The sequence below is a fragment of the Hemibagrus wyckioides genome, linkage group LG06 (assembly GCF_019097595.1).
Source record: "Hemibagrus wyckioides isolate EC202008001 linkage group LG06, SWU_Hwy_1.0, whole genome shotgun sequence".
NCBI classification, from domain to species: domain Eukaryota; kingdom Metazoa; phylum Chordata; class Actinopteri; order Siluriformes; family Bagridae; genus Hemibagrus; species Hemibagrus wyckioides.
Window position 1 is genome coordinate 3,809,573 of NC_080715.1, and position 21,708 is coordinate 3,831,280.

General features: G+C 35.6%; 1 protein-coding gene across 4 annotated transcripts in view; it reads right to left on the minus strand.

The window, feature by feature from the left end:
- LOC131355239 (ankyrin repeat domain-containing protein 10-like) overlaps positions 1–18,807 on the minus strand; it is a 20,611-nt gene extending 1,804 nt beyond the window's left edge. The window contains exons 1-5 of one of the 4 annotated variants that reach the window (XM_058393555.1): positions 18,273–18,807; positions 16,729–16,881; positions 15,261–15,352; positions 2,359–2,591; positions 1,004–1,117 (exon numbers count right to left, since the gene is read on the minus strand). In XM_058393555.1, the coding sequence (XP_058249538.1) occupies positions 1,004–1,117; positions 2,359–2,591; positions 15,261–15,352; positions 16,729–16,881; positions 18,273–18,470 (790 nt within the window). In that variant the 5' untranslated portion in view covers positions 18,471–18,807. Of the gene's footprint in view, positions 1,118–2,358; positions 2,592–15,260; positions 15,353–16,728; positions 16,882–18,272 lie in introns of all 4 variants that reach the window. The other 3 variants (XM_058393556.1, XM_058393553.1, XM_058393554.1) reach the window with 3 other exon arrangements.
- Between the last annotated feature and the right edge of the window lie 2,901 nt (positions 18,808–21,708).

Genomic DNA, 21,708 nt, shown 5'->3' on the forward strand with positions numbered 1-21,708 from the left:
TAAAGTCGCACACAGACGTAAAAAATAGAAAAGAAAGTACAGAAAGTGATATAAATCAAGATGAAGAGATTGGATTAAACACCACTGTAAGTATAAATGTAAATATATATATATATAAAAGCTGCATTCATGATGGGTACAGATATAATTAGGGATTAAGATCATTAAGATCCTCATTTCCTGAATTCCTCATACACGTCACACTTGAAGATAAGGTAGGGGGAAAAAACTAGAGAAATTATTGTGCAAAAACTACAAAAAAATAGGAATGGTAAAGTCCTGGTGTCAGTTCAGATGTTAAGATAGTTTGTATTACTGAGCCTCATTCATCAGTCTGTCAGCACATGGGTTCACAGCATGTACCTTTAGTCACACCCACAGCTGAAAATAAGACTAAAGGGTGAAAGGGTTCGTCCATCCTAAGAACTCCTTCTCCTTTAATAGAGTGCTGTTAACTTTGTCCTCATTGAAAGCCTGGGGTTTTTCGTCAGTGTGTCCTAAATTGTGTGTTTTTTTGTTTTTTTTTTGTAGGGCGCCATTATTTTTGTCGTAGTCTTGTTTGTGTTCATTTTTGCAGGTGTGTGTGTTGAAAATTGGTGTGTTATTGACAGAAATAAACATTTTATACGAGTTTTTCCAACATGGATTTTAATGAATGTCACGTTTCTTGTGTACTGAAAGATTTCTGAATAAATTTGTTTGTATCTAGCGTGATAAACGAGGCCCGCATTATAAAATAAAAACCAATGACAATAAAACCAAACGATTTATTCCCTTATCAGAGATCACACACACACACACACCTAGAAACTCCCCCACAAGCCCAGCTAAGGCCACTACAGGTAAGCGTAGGAGTTAGTGCAGCGGCAGGGTATCTGCATTGCAGCCACGGTGAAGATCTCCATCTCTTTAGGAGCTGAGGTGGAGTCCTCCATCCGTAGCCCCTCATCTTGCTCCACCAAGCCGGTGGGGGCAAATGACCCGGTTATGGATCCGTTCCCACCTGTGGTGCTGCTCAGTGCTGGTCCGAACTCCATGTGCGTCATGTCCATCAGGTTCTCTGGGCCAGAGCTGTTCATCCCGTTCATCAGCTTCATCTGAAGGTCCAGATCTGCAGCCAAATGCACAGTGTGTAGGAGACAAGGGTAAATAACAAGGGTAAATAACAAGGGTGGTATCTGGTGGAATGGAAAAACACATTGGAGGCAGAATTCTAAAAATTAATGATTTTCTGCCTTTAATATATAAACTGACTGGAGCCAATAGTGTCTGAGATATACCATAGCCAAGCTCTGTCTAACTTATACACACAACAGCAATGTAGAACATCAGACAGTGTGCAAAGTCAGAATTCTCCAACAGGCCATGAAGTGGCAACATTCCTGTGTTAAGCAGCTCAGAGTTTCTCCAGAAATACCAAATGCTCAGAGCTTCTTTTAAATGAAAGAAGTCCAACCATTTATTGCCAGTTGGAAAAAAAGATTAGTGTAAAGACACAGCCAAAAACACTAATATGTTGCTACTCTAGAGCAAGATACACCTCCTGGAGGCGAAATATATACACCGATCAGGTATAACACTGAGCAGTGACCGGTGAAGTGAATAAGACTGAGAATCTCCTCATCATGGCACCTGTTAGAGGGTGGGATATATTAGGCAGCAAGTCAACATTTTGTCCTCAAAGTTGATGTTAGAAGCAGGAAAAATGGACAAGCGTAAGGATTTGAGCGAGTTTGATGAAGGGCCAAATTGTGATGGCTAGACCACTGGATCAGAGCATCTCTAAAACTGCAGCTCTTGTGGGGTGTTCCCGGTCTGCAGTGGTCAGCATCTATCAAAAGTGGTCCAAGGAAGGAACAGTGGTGAACCAACACAATATTAGTCAGGTGGTCATAATGTTGTGTCTCGTCGGTGTACACATGTCCTACGGAGCATTTATCTTGAAGCACAGGACGAGTTTTCTTTTAAAGATTTTGATAAATTTCCCAGAAGTGATTTTAAAAATCCCCAAAATGAATTTGTTTGTATTTATGTCATAGACACTTTATGGTTTTGGATGTCATTAACAAAACAGCGTTGAAATTCATTCTGATTTCAAGGCCATGCTATGTCTGATCTCCTCCTGATGTGATCACGCTGCTGGAGAGACGCTGTAGTGAAACGGATACAAGTCTAATCAATTTAGTTTGTAATCAGATAGCAACTATTAAAATGTCATATTTCTTCATTGTCAAAACAGACATGTAAGAGTGCTTACATGCTTTATAGAGATGAATCTATTTATCTAAATCTGATCATGTGAAAGGTTTTCCCAGACCACAGCACACAGATAAATGACATGATCTTCCTCAGACTTACCGCTGGTTCTGGCCTTTTTAAACTGACTGGACTCGATGCAATCGAGCGACCGCTTTCTACTGGGTGTGCCGTTAAGGAAGCCACGGGTCTGCTCCACAGAGCTATTGGAGGAGAAGCCGTTAAAACGGCTGAGCTGTTGCTGGTTCTGGGCGTTGGACAGCAGTTGAGCGCACTCTCCGAAGCCCTGGGCGTGGGCTAGGTCAGCTCCAGTCAGTCCACTAGCGTTCCTCAAGCTGCGCAACAATAAAATTCATGTGTTAGCGCTCCTGATCTACTGTGGCGACTCACACACACACACTCACACACACAAATACATACAGATCCTTTCTGCCTTTCATAACAAGTAGGTTTATACATGGACTGAAAATAATTTTAAACAAATAAAGAGTTTTGACTGCAACAGAAGATCTTCTGTACAAGCCTGAAACCATGTCTGAACTGATGGAGAGGTGAAGCAGACGATCAATTTTTTAAACATTCAAAGATTTGTAATTATGACAAACATGAGGCAAGAACAGGTGTAACAATAATAACAACACCTTATGTACTTTTAATATGTATCCTTTCCTTAGAAAGGTGTGTGTGTAGTGTACCTTTAAAGATCAGGTGAGAGACACAGAAGGAAAAGACAACAAGAGTACCCTTTATTTCTTCAGAGTACTGGGCCAAACATGAATCCTGCATCAATTTAAGTTGGTATCCGTTCAGCAAATATGGATATATGAACTTGAACTGAATGATCTTCAAAATGGCCTCCAGGAAGAGAAATAAAAGACAAGGTGGATTGCTGAGATGGGTTTTGAAGCCAAGGTGAGGTCAGAAATGCTGCATATGTAGCTGAATGTCTTCTGAAGGCTGGAATCACTGAATTAATCTGCTATTTCCTTAAAAGCGTCTTCACAGGAGAAGATGAAACCACAGAGCATAGAATAACGTGGAACTGAAGAAACAAGGAAACAGTCAGACGGACTTCATTACAGCATCATGCCTAGTTCGCATACAGTTGATGAAATCGCTAAATTTGTGGCTGGGTGTCGCTTGTGTGTAGAAAATGAACACCTGATGATGCTAGTGTGTACATAGGGGCTTCAAAAAGAAATAAAGGAGAGGAAGCCTTACCATGGATGAAGTTTCTCCTCAGAAGCATCTCAATAAACACGTAAAATTTTCCATGGACAGACATAAAGTAAGAAAAAAACCCACTTCCAAGATAAAGGATAATCAAGAATTTCTGAAGATTAAGGAGAAAGCTTTAGAAGTGCATCAGAAAATGTTGAAAGAAGGAAGATCAGTTTGCATGTTGGAAAACGTTCCTGGGAAAACAAGATGTACAAGAAAATTGATTACTTATAGGAGTTTTTCCCAATATATGTCTTGAGAAGAAAGATGTGAGAATTAACATGGCTCGGGCTTGTCAATGAAATAAAACCCTGATTTTCTGTTGCAGTCACAGAACAAACTAAAACACATGAATGAACAAACTGTACGGTTTCTGCACTTACCCCAACATTCAGCGAGTCCTGGTTAATGCCCCAGAAATCCGAAACGGAGACGTAAAAGTCGGTTACGCGTCACAGACCTTTCGACAAATTTAGCTTATTTAACAATTTAAAAATTATATATGTACACGTATCTATAACTGAACTAAATAGTACCTTTAACTCTATTAATTTGAATATTTTTATTTTACTTTATTAAATCGTCCATCTTCTTTATCATATAGTTATCATATTTGTAGTTTAAATTAAACAAAATTGTGCTTCATAAACAAACCAAAGATGGCAGAACATATTTGAAACACTGGCATTTTTTATTTTTTATTAAATTTTATTCTATTGAGAATTTTATTTTTTAAAAATTTGAAATTCCCATGGCTCATTAATATATTAATCAATATTAATCAATATACAGCCCCTTCAGAATGGATCCTCCACTACACTCTAACAATTTCTCTTTTTGCTAATACTGCAACATCAAATTTAAGATTTGATTTTTGTTGTAAATATTGAAATGACTCTCTGCAGAAATGGAATACAAATTAAATATTTATACTCAGTATTATGTGAAATTTTAAGAAAATTTAAATCTTTAAAATCTTAAATGAGATGGACTGCAGTTTTCTGGTAATGTCTCTGACTTGGATTTTGGTCTTTGCTTTGGCTTTGAATTTTTTGCCCCTTCAATAAGCCCTTATTGTCTTGTTAGAACATTTATTTTCATCCAAAATGCTGTTGTCTGGTTGACTGGAATGGGTTCTCCACAAGAGTTTGCTTATAAACCGGCTTCCTCAGTGTTGTATCCATCGAACAGCAAAAAGATTTCCACTTCCTTCTGATGAAAAGAAACCCCAGCGTGCTTCATCACAGGAATGGCCTTTGCTGGATGTTGAGCTGCATTTGGTTTGCACCAAGCAAGTTTTGACTTTAGACTAAATGGCTGTACCATAAAAATCTTTTACCAAAAGCTGTCCTATCTCAGAAATGGCTTCTGCTCTTCTCTCAGTGAAGAAGTGGTGATGATGTGAAGGTCTGAAATACAGGTTCTCCTGTAAGCAAGCTCTGTAAGTCCTTGAGTGTCCTGGCTGAACTCTTCAACACTTCTCACTTCTCTTCCGAGCATTTATTTTGGCCTGACCTTGTTAGTGCAGCATTTCTATTCACTTTCTGGAAGCTCTGCGTTTAAGGATATATACATATTTGATATATATTTGAGATATATATCTCAAATATATATCAAATAAGAGGAACAAACAATTCACTGTTGAAACATCTACATGTCGAGACATTTTTTCACGGACATGGTTAAAGTGGACAGTTGTTATATCCTAAACGTAGTGTTTTATAAATAATACATAATAAAATTACTACTGTTATGAGGCCTTGGTCTGTCTGTGAAGCGTAACCACTCAGTTCCAGTTCATTACCTGATATTTAACAAAGCCATTTTATTTATTTTTTTTAAAGTTTGCTCATTCATGAATTTATTGATCCAAATACAATTCTCTTTCATCACTTTTTAACATATCTGACTTTCTAAAACCACGACACACACATTCAACACACACACAAACGCATCATCAAATCAAATATCTAACACAAAACATTTTGAATGGAAATTAAAACGTCAAACATTGTTCACTTGATTAGACCCCCCCCTCCCCACTCGATTCCTAACACATCTGATGAGATAAAAATAATAAAACTTAAACAAAAACAAATTTTAAAAAAAATGAATGCATCCGGACAGTTTTGCGATCAAACAGGAGAATCGCATCAACACCCGGTAAGCTTAGAGTGAAAGGTGTGTAGTTCAGTACGGTGGGTTTCATTTTAAAGGCAGTTGCATAGATGTGAGAAATCTGAGGAAAATATTTTTTCTGAATGTGTATAAAGAAAAATCTAATGTTAAAAGTCATGTGCTGTGTAAGATGGGTCTAACTTTTTATACTAATCTATACCCAGGAATGTGAAAGAATTTTTCTATTTAAAATTATTGTTTATCTGTTTTAAAACAAGAAAATTTCACAATAATACAAGAAAATTATATATTATATACTAATCTATACTATATACTATAATATGTCGTATACTAATTTTGATTCTAACAAAATAAAATTAACATTAACAGAAAAATTGTGAGCAAATCAATACAGGTTGTGTTCAGGTTAGTTATAAATGTTGTTGATGGACCAAAAATATGGACAGAAAACATTAGACAAGTATTAGTATTTTCTTTAGATTTAACTTAAATTTCATTTTTATTTTCTAAACTTTTTTGTTTATATTTTTATGTAATAAATGTTGATTAACTTAAATCACAAAAATAATTCATTCTGAATTATTTAATCATTTAAATTTTTTAATTTAGTCAATAAAAGGTGTTTTTTATTGAGTAGTTTTTGAGTAGAAATATTTGTTTTCAACCAAGAAAAGATTTTAACACTATTGTTTTGTAGTGAGTTAACAATCTGAATACAATTTTAGCAATTTACACATTTCTAAAATAAATAAACTCTAAATGATTGAAGCATTGAAAAATGCTTTGCTTCACAACATTACTAGTAGATTATCCATATTTTAAAGAATTCCCTTTTACATAAAATTTGTAAGGCTTACAACTGCACAAATAAAATTATCCATAAATATAAGACCCCATCTCACACATGCAAATGTGTTTTTAAGGTAATTATATCAAACTGTCACAAAATTGCTGTCTTTACACACATTCTGCTTGAACTTATCAAAGTTTTTCTCAGATTTCTGCCTTATAGAATATCTTATCGGATACCTTTTGATAGAATTTTAGTTTATGGTCAGCCATTTTTTGGCGGATTTAAGTATCTGTACTACTGATTTTCTTGAATATCTTTAATTCAACCTAAATATTGAATAAAATGTATGAAAACTGTTGAATACAGCATGCTTCATTTTTTTTGGCTTGAATCTTGCTTTTGCAATATTTTCCTAACAAAAATATATATATTCATATAGATATTAATAATCTAATAATCCTTAATTTAAAATCTGTTACGAATTGAATCCATGTAAATAATTAAAATGTATTAAATAACATTACAAGACTTTTATAAATTTTATACATATTTAAATGGCTAATGAATTTAAAAGTGCTTCATGTCATGCAGTTAAACTATTATTCTACTGCTACATCATACGAAACACATACAATTTACTTTTTATCCTACATTTACAATTCATCTGAAGAATCTTGCAATAAAACCATACAATTTTGATATTGCTACAATTTTTTTGAACTATCAGGTATCTAGTTCTGTATTATTATGTATGTACAACCATTTGATTTACTTTATAGTGATAAATAAAACAATTCATACTTTAACTAACAGACGCTGTAACCTGCACTCATTATTACATAACATTGTAACTGACGACTTTTAAGATCTTTTGTAGGAAAGTTTGAAGCTCTGATTTCTTTTTTATGTAACAGATTTGTCTCAATATGCTTCCTATATTATATGGACAACTATTTTTTATAGTTGATATGAAATGTAGTATATGAAATGTATATTAATTAAATCAACTACTCAGGAATGACCTGGTGATTTGGCTATAATGTAGTTAAGTTGTGTAAAAAACAGGAAAAGGCCATACTGAGGGCCAGCAGCTAAAAACTAGCTATTTAGCTAAATCTGAATATTTACATAATAAACAATGACACTAATTTAATAAAAGTTTGCTAAATAAAGTAAAATACAGGACAACAAAAGTGTGTATATAAAAAATATATTTATATATAGAAAATATTGTACATAACTCTAGTTAGTAAAGCTATTACAATAGCATTATAAAAATGTATACAATGATTTAAATATTAAAATATTAACATTATTCATTCTATCAAGTCATTCTACATCAGATTGAATATAAATGTATTATTTATGCTCGATATTCTAGAAATTTCAGGTTTGGTGGAATGTAGCAATCTCTATATTAATTTCTATATGATTTTTATTTTGAAAATGTAGCTAAGAAGACTTCACTGTTTTTGTTTGTTTTTACAGCAAATGAATGTCTTCAAATGCTATAAGAACAACAGCAAAAATCGTAATACGGGATTATGAAGAAACCCACCAAACTGCAACGTTTATGAAATTTCGATTCAGAAAATATGCTAAAATCAATTTACAGAATTGTGATAAGGTTGGATGATGGATGCATTCGTTTTTCTTTCTTCTTTTTTTACTCTTCTGAAATATTTTGCTTCACTATTCAGAGAAACTCCCTGTCGTTATCGCCTTATCCTAACACATCTTAGACCTAGCGCCATCTTCTAAACCATGCTCTTTATTCTGGACCGTGAAAAAGGCGAACTGATTAGACTTGTTCTACACATAAAACGTCCTATGGTTAGTTTACAGAAAAATAAACAAACAAAAGAAATACAAAGAAAAGGAAAAAATAAAAACACAGCTCTGATTTAAGGGCATAAATTTAGCAAAGCATGCAGGACTAAGAAACAAACTATGTCTAAATTCAAAAAGTCTCGTCTTCTGAAACTTGTCTATGTACAAAAAACTTCCTATCAGTAAAACCAATCACCGCAAGAAATACCTCAACAGTTTGCCAGAGTGTAGATACTGAAGGGAGCGATAGTGAGAACACTCCTAATGCCACAACAGTGCAGTTTCGTTGAGGGAACTTGGAGTGAGTCAGCAGTGTCTATTTGGAATGCTCTCCCCCTTTTCTAGGATTACTTGAAAAAGTCAAGTCATTTCGAATTCAATGGCTGTAAAAACATTGAGACGTGTAGATTTTCTCGAAACTTTTTTTTTTTCTTTTTCTTTTTTAACAATATGAAATTAGTTCAGTCTGCAGGGTTTGGCTATAACTTGTGTCACTTTCCTAAGGATAAAAGTGACAACATTAACAAAACAACATGGATTTTTTAAAATTATTATTATTATTCTTTTTAAAATCATTGAATCATGAAAAATAATAACTCTGCAGATGACATTTTTTTTTTCTTTTCAAATAAAACAAAACAAAACAAAAAAAAATCAATGCACCTCTACGCAAAAAAGTCTCATCAAAAATTAAAAAAAAATAAATATAAAGAAGACAGGATAAATTAGAGTTAAGGCAAATGCACAGTTCTGGGGTTGTTCTTTACCCCTAATGATTTCACCAAAACATTTCTAAACTGTTTTACATGGAGGATTAAGGGCTCAAAGGGAAAAATAAAACATTTTAGTCTATTTTTAATTTACATTTCAAAAGGTTTATACTAAACTTTACCAAAAATTTACTAAAAATGTGCTAAGATCTAAATTGCACAAAATTATACTTTTAGATTTTAAAAAGGGCATTAGAATCACTTTATTGTGTACTAGAATGTGTTAGGTATTTTTTTGCCTGCATCTGAAATTTTACTTGATTGTATTTTAATTTTATTAAAGTTGTTTTTAATTGACATGCACCACTGCAATTGTTAAAATTTCACTTCTTTTATCATTTGTAGCATGATTATACCAGTAGATGCAACTGGATAATTAATCTGGAAATTTTTATTTAGATGCAATAATCAGGAAGTGTTTAGAAAAAAACTGTAAGATAAAACCAGTGCAAGAAATCGATCCATGATGATCAGCTCCGAGAACCAGAGGAGCCTGAGAGAATGGAACGTTGGATTAACAGGTCAGAAACAGCTTCTGATGTTTTGATGTTGCAGAACTGAACAATAAATCCATCCCTTCTTCTTTTCCCGCATCGCAAAGTCATACTTAGACCAGACATAGGACATCTCTGACTTGCAGCTGGAAAGGACAATTTTCTGAAATGTTTGCTGATGCTGTTGTGTTCTTCTTCAAAAGAATGTGGAGATAGAGGAATAGCAACCAATACTGTGAGCAAGCGACCAATACTGTGAATTCCAAACAGTAAACAGTAAGTGTGAGAATAAATAAATTTACATGTGGAACTCTTTTCCAGTGTGTAAGATCGGATTTGTTTTTTCCTCATGAACTGAACTGAGATGAGTATGAATTAGAAAGGAATATAAAGAGGAAGGTTTTCATCATCGCTTTACAGTGGAATTTTTTTCCTCCGTGAATGTTTAGAATGTCGATGGACACTTCTTTTCCGGTTGTGGTGTGGATGTAAGTAGAGAAAATGAACCATGAAGATGAATATTAAAATTTAATGTAATACAACAAAAGCATTAGAAATAATAATAAAAAAACAAGATAAATATGCTGTTGTTCATTTCTGGTTCATTCCAATGAAGCGTTCAAGTCTTCTGCTCCTCAAAGGCTCTGCTTCACAACATGTTCAAGAAGCAAGTTCAACCACAGACAAGGAAGACAGCTTTTGTTTTTTATGAATGTTATTTCATCACAAAATTTTAAATTGAACTAAAAGTCTTTAGCCATCTCAGTCCTTGCACAGATTAAATATCCAGTTGATTTTTTTTACATTACTCAGTATTATTTTATATTTATATTCATGTTTTATAAAGAAAGGAAACACATACTTTAGATTAATTTTACTAAATACATTTGCTTGAACATGTACAATCTTTATTTTTTACTTTGATCTCACTACAATCTTTAAAGGACTGCATAAGAATGTAACTTTAAAATGTTTAACTACAATGATTCTAATGAAAACTTTCATAAAATAATTTAGATTTTAGCTTTATTGCTTCTATATAAATCTTGCATACATTTTCAGAGTTTTTAATTTCTTCACTTCAAATTCACAGAAAGACTAAATTAATTCATTTAAATGAATTGCCATTCATGTGGAACTTTCTATAAAGTTCATACAGAACATAAAAGAGAATTTTCTTTATTTTCCTCATACTGTTTCTACAAAATTTGTTTATAACTCAGAATATTAATATAATTTTTTTCATTTATTTAATATTAATACATTAGTGTAGTTATTTGAAAATAAGCATGGATTGAGTTTAAGTACAGTACTTTATTCATTTTTTTTTATGAAGTAAATAAAAAGAGCCCTTAGTTCCTCCAGTTCCTACCTGGTGCTGTACATTTATACTAGACCTGAGGTACTGCCTGACTTGGGTGCTTATGAAGATCTAAACCTGTCACAGGAAAACATACTTACAACATTCTTCAGTTCTGCCTTAACCTGCAGCAACCCTACTAGTACTACTAAAATATACAGTCATACAGCAATTACAAACACAAAATGTTAACAAATCCTGTCTAAGCCACTGCAGCGTGCACATTTCCTCATGGTCTCAACAGCAAAATGAACAGTTTTGATACTGATTTAAAAGTAGAAATATTTATTGAACAGTGAGTCTGAATGCCATGTTGTTTGAAATAAAATTCACTAGCGTGGTTCTGGACAGGGTAATTAATGCTTAAAGTATAATGATACACATAAAATCTGATGTTGTGTTAAGATTTACATAAACAGAAATGCAGAAGTATTGGTCAGGTATTGAAGGTCAATGCAATACTGACACAAATCTTCTGCACTTTAACTTTGAATCTAGCGTACTACTATAGCACGATGTATATATTTCATGGACTTAAGAATATATTTAATATGAACCATAATTGTGTTTGAGTTATGAAACAAAACTTAACCACATACAGATATGTGAATGCAATTAACTTAACTTAATGTGAATGCATACCTAATTACTAATATGATTTTACTGAGGAATTTCATTTTAAATGAATAGTAATGACCAACTTTTGGCATTCAGAGTCAAAGTCTAAAAATATTTTCTTGCTTTTAGCAGGAAACTGTAAGAATAGGACAAAGTAAGATGGCATATATCTGCTGTTTCAAAGATGACATCACACAAAGAAAGGGTACAAAAGAATAACATACAATGCCATGGAAAAAAAAGTCTTTACTTCCCTGCATTATAAGAATAAATATTTATTTCTTTTACTGTGATGTATCTCTTTCATTATATTGTAGGCAGAGGATTCCTGAGAAATTAATGAGTTAACAGTTTAATCAGGTAGTCTGCTAATAGCACATGGTAAAAAAAAATCCCATTAAAACTTATTTAATACTTTAAATAATAATAAGAATTCTTTTTTTTTGTGAGAATATGGGTTTAGTAGCCAATTTCAATATAAGACTGTGAGACCACACTAATAATACATATTATATACACAGGGAATTTTGCATTAATTAGACTTTTTGCATAGTTTTCTACCTATTTAAGCTGTTAGGTTTATGTTTATCAGTTCTGTGTTAAACATGCATTGTTTTTTAATTTGCTGTAACACATGAAGACATTTTAGACTGTGTAGACCTTTCAGTGTATTAAATTCGCATTAGCCAACATTTGAATTGTAATTCTAAAAATTGCAATGTCCTGAGGCCAGATACGCCCATTTTAATACAATAATAAAATTAATTCAACAAAAACAGTCCTTTAGATTCAAATCTATATCACTATCAAACTGTGAAAATATACTATAATAATATTATATACACAATAATATGTAAGATAATTTTGTATATTTTTCCTAAGTCGAAACCTGGGTTTAACAGATGGGATGATCAAATATTAAATGTACTTTTCTTATGAAATTCCATATTTTTATTTAATGTAACATGGCAAATTTAAGTAAATGTATTTAATTTTCTATTGTATACACATTTGTATTCACCTATAGAACCTTAGAACACTTATGTTCACAATTTTGTGTACTTTAATTACAATTCTGTGTAAATTTGTATTCTACTGTTAAGTAATAGATTCAGGACTTAAGTTTATGTTTTAAAAAAATAAAAATTCCCTTGTCAAATATTAAATATTTCCTCATGGCACTATATGTTGTTTTGTTGAAACTGATGTCAAATGGTTAATTTAAGACATTTTCAATAGTGTAGATCTTTTGTTGTTTAAAATTGTACACATTAGCCAAGATTTATATATAGATATAACAATTATGATCACAAGGATATTTAACATTAAGTTAAATTTGCTTGAACACATGCTTCAACTTCACAAGGTAAAATTTCACAAGGTAAAAACTTTACTTCAACCACTTAGCATAAATATGCTTCTGTGAAACAGCAGATACTGAAAAATTCAAGAGCATTACAGAAGCATTTAGATTGAAACGAGTCGTTTCTCATTGTGAAGTGATACATAATGGTGAGAAATCTGTGAACGCCGATCTCAAGCTAGATACAAGGCCCTAAAACGTCAATTGTAAACACGTGTGTCTGTAATGTTTCAGTGTCCGGTATCACAAAATAGATTCCTTCATGACACATGCTAAAGGATCATAATGATCCATCAGGTTCTGCAGGAAATGTTCTTTCTTATGTGCTTAATTATAGAAAATTATAACCAACACGCCTTCCTAAAACTTATCACTTCCTGATTCAGAGCTCATGAGAAGATAAAATGTTGCATGGTTAAAGCTAGAAATCTTAAATTAGCCTAATTACTATGGCCACTTTAACACTATTGCACTATTAAGCTTAAAGCTTTAATGAATCTATCTTTGACTTACTCTCAATATAGTCATTACACCAATCATCGCTTGGATTTTTACAGCAAGTGTAAATTTAGAACTTGCTGTAGTCCAAAATATTTGGACTTTTCAATGTTTTACAGCACCAACTTAAAGAATTATTAATAAATGACTGGGAAATCATACAAAAAAGATTGCTATAAATTTAGAAAGAAAAAAATGCTTAACTGTTTCCCACCTATTTTGCATCACTCAACAATGTAAAGGACTCTCTGAAGCACCAGGAAAGCATCTGTGCTTTGAAACGATGAGGAAATGTGCACACACCATTACATCATACTTACCAAAATTAAAAACAAAGGAAAAAAGTTTTAAAAACAAAAAGGAAAAAAATAGCATTTTCCTCAGCACATGATGACATTTATAACAAACAATATTAAAACAATCACACTTTCCAATTCAGATAAACATTTAACCAACATTACAGAAAGATTTTATTAGGAAAAAAACTTCCATCTGGACAAATATTCAGAAAAGGACTCTCATCAAAAGTACATTCAACAGGTGTGTGTGTGTGTGTGTGTAGGAGATGATAAAAAAAATGTATGCATTTATTCTACTACTAATAATAATAACAACAATAATAAGCCATGATTAATAGGTAATAATACAGAACAAACTAAGTGTTCTTTCCAATTATATATTTAATAAACATAAACAGTTTATTTATTGGAATATATTTAATATTTGCTGTTTATTAATGAATATTTACATCTACATTTCTGGCTTTTAGCTTAAGGGTCTCTCTCAGGGGCCCATCTGTGGCAACTTGGGGGACCTTTTGTTTGAACTCACAACCTTCCGATCAGTAGCCCACCACCTTCACCACCAAGCTACCACATGAATACAATGCACATATGTGATTATAATAAATGTAGGTGAAATAAAGCCAGTATTTACCGTAAGAATAATATTAAAACTAGCCATAAAATTTCTAGAAACAAGATACTTACTATAATGTTGTATAGATGTATATATAATGTTGTATATAAACTAGGTGTTTATTCTAATAATAATAATAATAATGTACATGAACTTGGAGTTTGCTGTAATAATGTTTATATAATGTATGTAAGTATTTCATGTCTATAAAAATGTGTTTAATCTAGATGTTATTGTAAGCTATTGTAAATAAATAAATAAATAAATAAATGAATAAATCAATAAATAAATGTATAGAGTGCTGGGCAAAAATTTTCAGGAAGAATGCCTTAAAAATTATAAACAAAAATTAAATGTTTTTGTATTAAATCAAGAATTAAAAATTAAAACAAAAATTAAACAGTAATAAACTAGGTCAGTCAGAATTTGGTGTGACAGACTATAAAAATAGAGTCAGGAAAAATAAAAAGAAGTCAAAAATGGAATTTAAAAAAAGGAATTAAAAGATATATATATATATATATATATATATATATATATATATATATATATATATATATATATATATATATATATATATATAGACAGAGAGAGAGAGAGAGAGAGAGAGAGAGAGAGAGAGAGATAGATAGATAGATAGATAGATAGATAGAGATATCTCCTCATATATTCATCTTTTAATTCCTTTTTTTAAATTCCATTTTTGACTTCATTTTTTTATACACACATGTAAAGTGAGATTTGCATGAAGGTGGTAGTCAGGATGTTATATACCCATTTACACACCTGGATTGTCACTGTACATTGTGAGAGAAGTTTAACATGTTTCACTGAGTTCACTGAGGTGTTTTGATGAGAGTCCTGAGTGAATAAAAAGTGCCAGTGGAGTGTTTTCAGGAATGCTGAGGGTATGGAGTTAAAACAAAACCAAAAAGAAACAAACAAAAACAACAAAACAAAAAAAATGGACATGTTGGAGCAGTTATGAGTTTATACTTACTCAGCTTTCGCTCCCTGGATCAGGAGAGCGTTAATACACTCAGCACTACCCGCACGCGCCGCCTTGTGAATGGGGGATTCTCCAACATAGTCCTGATGAAGACAGAGAGGGGAGATTGAGAGAGAGAGAGAGAGAGAGAGAGAGAGAGAGAGAGAGAGAGAGAGAGAGAGATAGACAGACAGACCATTGACCTCTGATATTTAATGGATGAAACCTAAGCAAAGGTCATATCCCTGTTCTGTCTAATGAGTGCCAAAAATAGGCCAGATGGAGAGATACGTCCCTGCCATTTGTCTGAAATAGAAAGCTGTGAGATTTCCTTTATAGAAGGACTGAATGTAGGTCAGAATAGTATCCAACAGCCAAGCATCAGGAAATGAGACGAAGAAGAAGGACAGGGATGTGAAGCGTTTTATCATCAATTAAACACACTGTGTTGGGGGTCAGCATTTTGAGAACACTGACCTGATATTCTGATTTCCCAGAAATATGTCTGAGGCCATGTCCACACTAATACGTTTTCGTTTAAAAACATTATGGCCTTCTGTCCACACTGAGACGCCATATTTAAGTCAACGATCTTTTTGGGATCGTATCCCGAGTGGATAAATTTGAAAGCTTTTGAAAACGTGACACATTTTTATTCGTGTAACAGTCACATTCTCACTTTTGCAACTTTATTTTTTCTGTGTTACTCGCAACAACTCCACCTCACTGTCGGTCCATTTAAACAAACTCAGTGCTTTTTCTCTACATATTGCTGTGATGTTTCAAAAAGCAGGAAAGTAAATAAACACCATGTGGAAATGAGACAGGTCAAAACCTCTTATGTTTAACTCATGCGCAGTACAGCGACGTAAGCGTTTTCAGACGTTTCAGTGTGGATGATCAACTTTTGGGAATCGATTGAAAACGATTATGTGGACGCAGAGTGTTTTTAGATGAAAACTGCGTTTTCAGATTTATCCGGATTAGTGCAGATGTAGCCTGAGAAAGGATTCTGTGTAAATAACAGTGAAAGAGACAGGGATGTGATCAGACACATGCACAGACGTGACACTGAACTCTTAACTCTTAGATGAGCTTCACCTCTGTAACCTTTTAAGTCCGGCAACAACCAAAATCTAATCTAAACACAGACAGGTTTAAGTGTTTTTATGTGTTATTAAGTGTTTATTACATTCTCTTTGTCCTTCCATTTTATCCAAATGTAATGCAAAAAGGTTAAACCAAAACTTTGTAACGATGAAGTTGATGTAAAAGTCGTTAGATGTAATTATCGTACATCTTTATCAAACTCCATTTTCAGTGATAGAATTTCTAGAATATTTTTTAAACAGTTCTGTGAATGCAAGATGTCATGCTGTGATAACACTGCAGCCTTTTATCCCTAACATGTCACGAAATAAATGGTGAACATCTGTGCTGTAACTCTGAAGAGATGAGTGTGGGATTACAGGTGACCCACCTGCCTGTTGAGGTCAGCACCAGCCTGCAGGAGCCACATCAGGCACTGCGGGTGTCCACCGAACGCTGCAATGTGAGCCGGAGTCTGAGCGAAACGTGATGTGGAGGAGTTCACCCCACAACCCGCCTGCACTAACTGCATCACACACTCCAGCTGTGATGGGAAATCAGACACGTCATTAATTCAACACAACGTGAGAGAAGTGCCATGCAAATAAAAAAAATATTGTAGTACAAGTGACATGTTCAACACATTTGTGCAGAAAAACAAATGATCCAGGAAGACTGGTTTTATTAAGACTGTTTTATTTCTCACACACACACACCCAATGCCATGCTTGCTATGTGCTTGTCTAAAGTAAACACTACTGGCAGGCTGGTTTCTTATCACACTCTGTAAATAGACACGTGTTCTGAGATGTCTGCCTTTCCATGCACATGAATGTAATATGGAGTTGCCCCGCCCTTTGCAACTATAACAGCTTCAACACTTCTGGGAAGGCTTTCCACAAGGTTTAGGAGTGTGTTTATGGGAATTTTTGACCATTCCTCTAGAAGAGTATTTGTGAGGTCAGGCACTGATGTTGGACGAGAAGGTCTGGCTCACAGTCTCCACTCTAATTCATCCCAAAGGTGTTCTATGGGGTTGAGGTCAGGACTCTGTGCAGGCCAGTCAAGTTCCTCCACACCAAACTCACTCATCCATGTCTTTATGGACCTTGCTTTGGTCACTGGTGTGCAGTCATGTTGGAACAGGAAGGGGTCATCCTCAAACTGTTCCCACAAAGAGCATGAAATTGTCCAAAATGTCTTGGTATGAAGCTGAAGCATTAAGAGTTCCTTTCACTGGAACTAAGGGGCGGAGTCCAACCCCTGAATTCAATGATTTGGAGGAGTGTCCCAATACTTTTGCCAATATAGTGAATGTTACAGAAACCTAATCACCAACTTCTGGGTGAATTCAGCAGACGTATGCAAAACTGTTCAGTAAAAATAAATGTTTTAATTCCATCATCATCACGACATTTGTTACTATGCAAATATATGCCCGATTTACGTAGACGCGTCATTTGCATACCTCGAACGTTCTAATTAGCAAAGACTAGGTATATTATGTTTTTTTTTTTGTTTGTTTTTGTCTAAATACCCTACTCACTTGTAGTGTTTATCCAAGAATAAACACAAATATATATTTTACTAAACCTATAAAAAACATTTATAAATTAATAAAAGTACGTATAAATTGTGCTACACGATTCCCCATGTAACAGCTGAGGGGGGGGGAGAAAAAAACATATTCTGGTTTAAAGAGTAAATCTTTCTTCTTTACATGTTAAAAAACGTGTTTTTTAAGTTATATTTACAAACTAATGTTCATGAAATAAATCATTACGAACCAGTCTAGCTGTTACTAGCGGAACATCTGTCGCTAAGTGATCATTAGCGCTTAGCTAGTTATGCTAGCAGTTCGCCATCTTCTCCATACGCCAGAGTACAGCTGTGTGTGTGTGTGTGTGTGTGTGTGTGTGTGTGTGTGTAGTATACCCTGCCGAAGTGAGCGGCCCAGTGAATGGGTGTCCAGCCGTAGAAGGAGTCCTCGGACAGCAGACCAGCTCGGTGTGTATCGCTGTGGAGCAGCGAGTGGAGCGCGAGCACGTCACCGTCCCTGCACGCGCGATGCAGCGGGAAGCGCACGCTCAGCACCTCCTCGCTGGAGAAGCCGCACTCTCCTGCCACCGACATCTCTCTCTCTCTTTCTCTTTCTTTCTCTCTCTCTCTCTCTCTCTCTCTCTCTCTCACACACACACACACAGACACACACACTCACACGCACGCACGCACCGAGAGGGAAAGCCCCAGTCTCTTCCTACGGCCCACAGATCCGAATTAAACGAACACAACAACCAAAAAATGATAATAAGTCCGGTTCGGTTCGGTTCGATGTGAGGGGGGTGAGGAGGGGTTGCTCACTCGCTCGTGCACCCCATCCCACGCTCCGATTAAAAAAAAAAACAAGAGCGCGAGACACACACGGAACTTCAGCAGCAGCGATCGAACAGAAGACGGGGGGGAGGGGTGAAATAAAAACCAGAACCGGATCGCGACCCGGACTTAAGGAGTCAAAATATCACGGCGAAAACAGAAACCTGGACAGGATCACTGGGCGTGTACTGTAGCTACCGTGTGCTCTAGAAAAGTCATCAGACTGATCAGTCTTCAGCTAATTTGCATACTGTGATTGTAATTTATATTTTATGATTAACAAAATAAAATGGTAATGTCTTAGTCTGCTGCTCTTCTATGACCAAGGACGGAAATGGAGGCAGCTGAAGGTTAAGTCCGCGTTTTAATTTTATAATCGAAATGACTGATTCCAATACTTTTAATCAATTACCTAATTCCGAAAATGATAATAATCTTCTAGTGAATGCTAGAAGTGTAATATCTCAGTGTTCCCATGATATTTAATCTTAAACAGCTTTTTATAGCCCTTTTTAGCCTATTTATGAAACAATTTTATTGTTAGCGCAGAGGTTTCTACCAATGTGCAAGCTTAGGCTTTGCCTATATACTTGTAAGAGGTTTTATTGAAACTGCAAGCATTAGTCTCTTATCTTATAGAGTTAGTAAATAGTAAATAGTTTGCATAAGGTGCCATTTTGCTTGTCTGCACTCTCTCTTTGTTCTTGGTGTTTTTTCTGATCATAGATCTATGGAGATCTATGTATCTTCAGTTTTTTCTTTAGATATTTAAATGCTGGATGTTACCTTAAGTCATTGGCATTGGACTCAATCAGCTGTACCCAATTAGTCACTGACCCCTGAGGGGCAGGTTTTGGAATGGCTCCTACTGCTGCTGTTCCAAGATTTTTTGGGCAACAGTAAGTTTTTGCATTTCAGATTTTTTCTAATAGAAACAGATGCACTAACATCTTGGCTTCTTCCAATAGTAGGAAGTGGTGAATGACCCAGTCTGACTAGGACCAGGCCTTTGTCATGATGGTGCCATTCCACAAGAGCTCCACAAAAGTCTCTGGGTTGTCCTGTTGGATCATCATTTTGTTGATGATGATGCGTGCCATTGCGGCGCAGTGGCCATTGGAGTACCACTGGGTTGTACCGGCTCAGAAGATCTTATCTTATAGCATCATCACCAGAGCCTTCATCACTTTTGCTGCTTGCTCAGGATTTAATTCTGACTTTTAACACCAGTGTACAATTCTTATTAGCAGTTTTTAAACATGAAGACAAATGAAATCAAAGTTTTTTTTAATACTTTTAACTTTTAAAATAAAATGTTTATTAAACCAAGCAAACATTGTTGATCTTTCAGCTGCTCCCTACATGTGTGAGGGGTCGCAACAACTTGGCACAGGTTTTATGCTAGATGCCCTTCCTGTGTAAGGAAGCACTCGCAGGAGGCGTGTTGGAAACTATCAGCAGATCAGTTTATTCACAAAAACGGTGTGGAACTGCAAAAGGGTCAAAAACCAGGGAACTACATTCACTAGAAACCGAAACCAAATCACAAAGCAAAACTTGTAGTCAATAGAAGAACAGGCTAGGATCATACACATGGCAAACAAAGCAGGGAATAATGCAAGGCTTGGTACGTAATGCAAGGGAACGATACTTTGCAGAGTACAAAGAGAGTCACGCTGCTTAAATACCCGAGCAAGCCAGAAGTGAGTTCATTGTCGTCAATACTCTGGTGATGGTTCCCTCTGGCGTTCTGGTTCTGTATGCGCAAGATTGGAAGTGACCACCACAACGACGAAAGTTGAGGATGGTGTGTACCCGATAGGCTAGGGAGCCGTTGATGTCCAGTGGAGGGGGTGGCTCGGTGGCTGTGGAATTGGGAATTCGAGGTTCATGGAAGGGTTTCAATAGAGATACGTGGAAGGTGCGAGAAATGTGATAGGACGCAGGCAGTTCTAGATGGTCACTGGGTTCACTTGGCATATGATTTTAAACAGGCCAACGAACTTCGGGCTAAGCTTATGGCATGGGAGTTTTAACCTCAGATTCCGCGTTGAGAGCCAGACTTTCTGACCCACACAGTAGGCCGGGTGAGGACGCCGCTGATGGTTCGCTTGGATCTCTTGATGACGGATCGCCTTCTGGAGGCGCACATGAGCTCTCTCCCAGACCTCCTGGCTTCGTCTCGACCAGTCATTTACTGTGGGCATGTCAGAGGTTTCCCCAGACCACAGAAATAGCAGAGGTTGATATCCCAGCACACACTGGAAGGGGGTTAAGCCAGTGGAGAGTGGCGTAAAGAGTTCTGAGCGTATTTGGCCCAGGGAAGAAACTCACTCCAATGCTGCTGTTTACGGCTGCAGTAGGTCCTTAGAAATCTCCCCAGTTCTTGATTGAGCCATTCCGCTTGTCCATTGGACTGGAGATGATGTCCTGAGCTGAGGCTGACATTGACACCAAGTTGTCTGCAGAACTCTGACCACACCCTAGAAATAAACTGCGAGCCTCGGTCCGATACAATGTTTTCGGGGAGGCCAAAGTTACGAAAGACATTCTGGAAGATGGCCTGGGTGGTTTCCATAGCCGTGGGTAAACCTTTCATGGGGATTAGTTTGCAGGCCTTGGAGAACCGGTCTATCATGACCATGACCATGGTAAAGCCCCGAGACTCTGGGACAGGGGTGTCCAATCTTATCCAGAAAGGGCTGGTGTGGCTGCAGTTTTCATTCCAACCAAGCAGAAGCTACACCTGATTCCAATTGGCTAATCAGTAGATCTTGGCTTTCAGTAGACTCAGGTGTGGCTTCTGCTCAGTTAGAATGAAAACCCGCACCCACACCGGCCCTTTGCGGATAAGATTGGACACCCCTGCTCTGGGAGATCCATGAGGAAATCCACAGATAGGTGAGACCAGGGCTGACGTGAGATCGGCAGTGGTTCTAGAAGACCTTCTGGTAGCTGGCGGCTCGTACGTGCTTGTGCACAGGCGGAACAAGATTAG